The following is a 6,352-nucleotide window of genomic DNA, read 5'->3' as shown; positions in this document are numbered from 1 at the left end:
CAAGGCTGTGAACCCACGGACTAAGTCAATGCCACTACGTCGCCTACAGTTAAAAACGAAGACCTTCCCCGCCTAAGTTAACACATAAGAGCATGGAATAACTGTTAAATCTTTTAAATTCTTCAATGCCAGTGACAGTCACATGGCTATTAAATTCTTTTTGCATGTTGCCCACGCCTAACAGCCATTCGAGAACTCTATGCCCTTAAATATACGCCTTTTAAAAGCATTACGTCATGAAGCCCACGCGCGAAGTAGGCCACCGCAGTCTTACTCATTCGTTTTTCCGTAGAAGGCATCATGGATAATACCGGTTGTGGCCCTCGTATTCAGCTCTTGGAACGCCTACAGTATCCAATAGCAGAGCGCGTTTCAAACGCGGTAGGGCAAGGGCCAATCACAAGCTTCGTTATATGCTGGACTGCGGAGTCTATATAAGTGAAATCTGACGTTGCAGCCGTCACTTTAACCTCGGCGCGGGACACCTTTGCACGTTCCAGACGAGGCAGAAGTTTGCGGTTTCGATTTTTTTTTCATCTGCTGAATTCTAGTGAACGATAACAAAATGGTAAGTTACTTCATAACGTTAATGCGTTTAGGCTAGGCAAAAATTTTCGAAATAGACTATTCAGTTTCAAGAGAAGTTTTGTTAACGGTTGCACCAAAATGTTCGTAGTTTGAACGTCGTTGTGTTAAAGACTATTCGTATGTAAGAACGCCGGTGATTGTATGCATTTATTTCAACCAGGTTCAAGAATGGTATTCGTGTTAAAATAAGGCATGGAAGTTTCATTATGGTTTCTAAATTTGAGGTTACAGATTTGGGTGGGGCACTTAGCCGGCCGGTCGCCATGTTTGACACGTTTCCAGCTCCAGTTCGTGAACTGAAGTGAAATGTATTTCCATTTCAGTTTCTATTACAGGGCGAAGATAAATGATCTTGAGCGAAATTAAGTTTTCAATTTTCCTTTTTTTCTTTTGAGATTGATAGAGCTGTGTGCACTTTACGTTGTAACTTGTGTCATGTGTAATTCCACTATTTTCGAGAGAGATAAGCGTTATTCTTTGTTTAACTTGTCGAATGATTTTCGTTGAGCCATGGATGAATAGCTGATGTTCCTGTTCTGTAGGAATGTTACAGTGTAACTCTGGGTAGAAAATTTAGTTGTAAGGAAGTAAGTTACTTAATGTGAATGTAGACTGTAAGTACAGCCATTAATAAGTGTTTTCTGTATTTCAGCGTGAATGTATCTCAATCCACGTTGGCCAAGCGGGAACCCAGATTGGTAACGCATGCTGGGAACTGTATTGCCTGGAGCATGGCATTCAGCCCGATGGGCAGATGCCATCAGACAAAACTATTGGAGGGGGCGATGACAGCTTCAATACATTTTTTAGCGAAACTGGTGCTGGGAAGCATGTGCCACGCGCAGTATTTGTGGACTTGGAACCGACTGTTGTTGGTAAGTACAGAAACAGATTATACGCATTATAGCATTTTCCTTTGGTTTAGCAAGACTGGTTTTAATAGAAGCAACATCATATTCTTGTATTGCTGAGTTCGGAAATCGGTGAATACTGGGTGTTACTATCCTACGCACTGTCCCCCTGCTTGCAGAAGTAATTACGAATTGGAGCTTGCCCCTTTTGCAAGTACAAAATTTCCTTATCCAATCATATTCAGTGGTTTTTCATTTTACCAGAAAAACCCAAATTCCGTTTTATTCAGGTTTGAAATAAATTAGATCACATTTACATTACATATATACTTTTATGTATGTTCCGTTAACGTCGTGCATGCCCCTTTAGAAATTTATTATTGCTGTATTTTTCTGCCAAATTTGTTTTTGTGCATTTAGTATGACCTGTGGACAGTGGTAAGAATTTGAGGCTTGGGTATGGGGAATTATATGGTGTAGTTGGTTGTTTATGGGTTCTTTAAATTTTAACAATTTCTCCTCCTCGGTGAATTATGGATGCCCTGTGCTATGGTTTTAGCATGTTGTAATTTTCTTCTAGGGTTATTAAACAAACCCATACCTCCACCAGATAGTTTTCCAAGGCTTCACTAGTTTCCTGAAGCCTATAGGCAATTCTAAGTATACAAGACCTCAAAAAATAGTTCTATTTGAAGTGAAACTATTGGACGATGCCCTAAGGCCCATGCCTGATTTTATGGTATTGGTCCCTCTTTAATTCAACGCAATGGCATGTTAGCTCTGCAAACACGAAAATAAGCAAGGTGGAAGCTGTTCCCCAGTCACAGCACAAGACGTGTGGTAGTTCGTATTACACAGCACAGTGTAAGTGAATTGATCTTAATGGTTTTTCTGAAGTAACCTAATGTATCTTGTCCTGTGGTCTGCTTGGCTGGCATGCACACTAAGCAGCAGCTTCATTCATTTTTGTTTGTAGTTGCCTATTATGAAAATGTACACTTTCAGTTGTCACTGAAAATGGTTTGCAGATTTAGTTTTTAAAGTGACAGTGTATGTTGTATCCGCTGGTAAAAATGGTGGTATGATTTCTAATCGATGTTTTATGCATTTAAATTGCTTCAGTGGTGTTACAAATCAGCAATTCATTTTTTCCATTGCAGATGAGGTGCGTACTGGTACGTACAGGCAGCTGTTCCACCCTGAGCAGCTGATTACTGGCAAGGAAGATGCTGCAAACAATTATGCCCGTGGTCACTATACAATTGGAAAGGAAATAGTGGATCTTGTGCTGGACCGTATTCGCAAGCTTGCTGACCAATGTACTGGGCTTCAGGGATTCCTGATCTTTCATTCCTTTGGGGGTGGTACTGGTTCAGGCTTTACTTCACTCTTGATGGAACGTCTGTCTGTGGATTATGGCAAAAAAAGCAAACTGGAATTTGCTATTTACCCAGCTCCTCAGGTAAGTTAGTTTTGTGAAACTCTATATGTTGCCTAAAATATTGGAAGTTGTGTGCGCTTTCTATAACTAAAGCGTGGTGTTAAATTCTCAGGTGTCAACAGCAGTTGTGGAGCCATACAACTCCATCCTTACCACTCACACCACTTTGGAGCATTCAGACTGTGCTTTCATGTGTGATAATGAAGCTATCTATGACATTTGCCGCCGAAACTTGGACATTGAACGGCCGACTTACACCAATCTGAACAGGCTGATTGGCCAGATTGTATCCTCAATCACGGCATCTCTTCGCTTTGATGGAGCTCTTAATGTGGACCTGACAGAATTCCAGACCAACTTGGTTCCATACCCTCGTATCCATTTCCCACTTGTTACCTATGCTCCTGTCATCTCAGCAGAGAAGGCTTACCATGAGCAACTTTCTGTGGCAGAAATAACCAATGCTTGTTTTGAACCTGCCAACCAGATGGTGAAATGTGATCCAAGACACGGAAAGTACATGGCATGTTGTATGCTGTACAGAGGAGATGTTGTGCCGAAGGATGTAAATGCTGCCATTGCAACAATCAAGACAAAGCGAACCATCCAGTTTGTGGATTGGTGTCCAACTGGCTTCAAGGTATGTGTGGTTATACTGATATCTGTGATTTAGCTGCCAATTGATGTTTATGGGACAGAACGGAAATATTGTGTATATTTACTAAACCTTTGTTACTTGTTACAGGTGGGAATAAATTACCAACCTCCTACTGTGGTACCTGGTGGTGATCTCGCAAAGGTTCAGCGTGCTGTTTGCATGCTGTCAAACACAACTGCCATTGCAGAGGCCTGGGCTCGTCTTGACCACAAGTTTGATTTGATGTATGCCAAGAGAGCGTTTGTCCACTGGTATGTCGGTGAGGGTATGGAGGAAGGAGAGTTCTCAGAAGCCCGTGAAGATCTGGCTGCCCTTGAAAAAGATTACGAAGAAGTTGGTATGGATTCTATTGAAGGAGAAGGTGAAGGAGCTGAAGAGTACTAAGTTTGACAGATGGAAAATGCCATGTTCTGATTTGTTTGTGATTTAAGTTGTGATTTGATGTTCAAATTTTTTTACAGTTGAAAGATACTTGCTCATTCCACTTTTTGTGTAATAAAATTTGTTTTGGCAGAAGTTGTGTAATGGTTATTTCAGAAATCCCGAGTGAATTGGCAGTTAAATCTACAAATCAACAAATTTTTAACACTGTGTGTTGCTGGTATGCTTGATAGCTTTCTGGTGTGATAACTTAAGGAATTCTGAGTTTGCGACAGATTATTTTTTGTAGTTTGATTACAAGGAACCATTGCAATGAATGACTATTGAGCTTAATGAAAACTCGTTCTAGGCAGTATGCTAAACTTTCAACCTTCATTGATGCTGTAAATGTTACATCTTAACAGTGTAATAGTAAATTTCTGTACAAGGGCAAATTTCTTTCATACTCAACTTAGTGTTGGAATGTGAATATTAAAACTTGCATGTTAAAATGAGATTCCTTGGGGGGGGGGGGGGGTGCGGAGTTATTGTTCACATGATTAAGCCTTTCGGAAGACTATTTTGGAAAACTTGCATTTATTAAGATGTGGTCAATAGAAAATGGGCTATTGATGGAATGGTATTAGTTCTATTTAATGGTTGAAAAAAACTGATATAGGCTTCAGCTCACATTTAGTCTGTATGGTGTACTAAAGATGGGACACTTAGGGCACTGACAGAAAAGAATGCTTTCTTAGGTTTGTAAGATTTCCACTATCTGGCAGGTAAGTGTTTTGCCTGTGATGGCTTCTGAGAGTTAGAAAATTTTAAAACAATGTCTTCCATTAGTGTATCACAAGAATTGAGTGAAATTTTACCTATTGTAAAAAAAAAGCAAATGCTTAATTGTTGCACATTGGTCAGGGACACACAATAATGGCTTGTTACTTCAGATTGAACTGATAGGTGGCTGTACAGATGAGAAACTTGTAGCAGAACCTCACTATTTTACTGGAGTAAAATTTTGAACTAATGATCAGTTGGGTGGTTGTAGTTTTTCAGAATGAGTTGGGATGGAGTAGCATTCTGACAAAAGGATTAAGTTTTGTGTGTAAATACTTAAAATTTACTAGATGCCTCTTGTCACTGTCTTAATATACACAGTTGACACTCAACTGCTGTGAAAGTTATTAGACAGGTCAAATGACACTAGCAGCCAGAAAGCTCGCCTTCATCTGACAGCATATGCGATGTAAAAATGTTTTTCATTCATTATTTACAGGATAGTTGGTATATTTTTGCATCACAGGTGTTAGAACAGTGAGTCATAAATGATAGTGAAATATAAGTAAACAGAGCACGAACTGTTGAATGAAGTGACATAAGCTGCAACATTTTCTTGAAGAAATAAAGTAGCAGCATACAATCACACTTATTCCATTGAAAGTAAGAGAATACTCAGTGTATATCCCACCCACACATGAAGTATATAGATGCTCTCCCTTGTGTAAAAATGAAGTGACACATCACTTCTCATTATGTTCTGCTTTGCAGGAAGCCTGCTTCCAAAAATAAAATTTACTTATTCTTTGTGGTCTCAGGTTATCCCAATAAAAAGCAGGACTGTTTTAAAACTATTATATCCCATTGATACATTTAATGAAAATAAAATAGTTCGTGGTCGTGCGGTAGTGTTCTCGCTTCCCACTCCCGGGTTCGATTCCCGGCGGGTCAGGGATTTTCTCTGCTTCGTAATACTGGGTGTTGTGTGATGTCCTTAGGTTGGTTAGGTTTAAGTAGTTCTAGGGGACTGATGACCACAGATGTCCAATAGTTCTGAGCAATTTTTTGAAAATAAAATTACATGAATGAGTCAGTCCTAACACTTTAGCAACCCAAATGAGTGAGCTTCATCACTTTATTTCTTCTCTTGCTCCTACAAAGTAGAAGAGCCTCACCTTCACAAACAGTTTTATTAACTGCACCCAGGTGGAAAATTGGGGATTTCCTTCATGTTCACAAAGAAAGCACCACAATTACTTATGTGAGCATATTCATCAGAAGTAGAAGTTATCTTAGTCTCACAAAGAGTTAAAAGTTCTGACATCTTGGGCTGTATAGATAGGCTTCCAAAGTTGCCTTCATAGCTTTTAATATGACAAACTTTGTCATTTGTGTCTTAAGTCTTGGCTGTCATCTAAAAGTACTGTCCTACATCTTTAAGTCATGAATTGTATGCAATTTCTTTAATACATAACCAGACACCTCTCCGAGGTCTGTACAAATTTCAATGACTATGGCTTCAGTGTCTTTAATATTTTCAAATGTCTTGAGGTACTTGTAATGCTGTTCCTTAAAGATACAGGCACTTTAACACTATATGCATTAAATATGTCAAAAATATCGTTTACTTTTCGTAAAAGTCTGCAGTAGCAGATGATGTGGTGCCACAAG

At 39.4% G+C, this 6,352-nt stretch overlaps 1 protein-coding gene across 1 annotated transcript; it reads left to right on the top strand.

The window, feature by feature from the left end:
• The first annotated feature begins 447 nt into the window (after positions 1 to 447).
• Positions 448 to 4,054, top strand: LOC126281578 (tubulin alpha-1 chain-like). Its single transcript, XM_049980660.1, has 5 exons — positions 448 to 568; positions 1,241 to 1,463; positions 2,600 to 2,901; positions 2,993 to 3,520; positions 3,626 to 4,054. Exons 1-5 carry the CDS (start codon positions 566 to 568, stop codon positions 3,920 to 3,922), a joined length of 1,353 nt encoding a protein of 450 aa, XP_049836617.1. The 5' UTR covers positions 448 to 565; the 3' UTR covers positions 3,923 to 4,054.
• The last annotated feature ends 2,298 nt before the right edge of the window (positions 4,055 to 6,352 follow it).

This window comes from Schistocerca gregaria, chromosome 1, assembly GCF_023897955.1.
Source record: "Schistocerca gregaria isolate iqSchGreg1 chromosome 1, iqSchGreg1.2, whole genome shotgun sequence".
NCBI lineage: Eukaryota > Metazoa > Arthropoda > Insecta > Orthoptera > Acrididae > Schistocerca > Schistocerca gregaria.
Note: the sequence above shows the minus strand (reverse complement) of the source record. Positions and strands in the feature narration are given on the sequence as shown.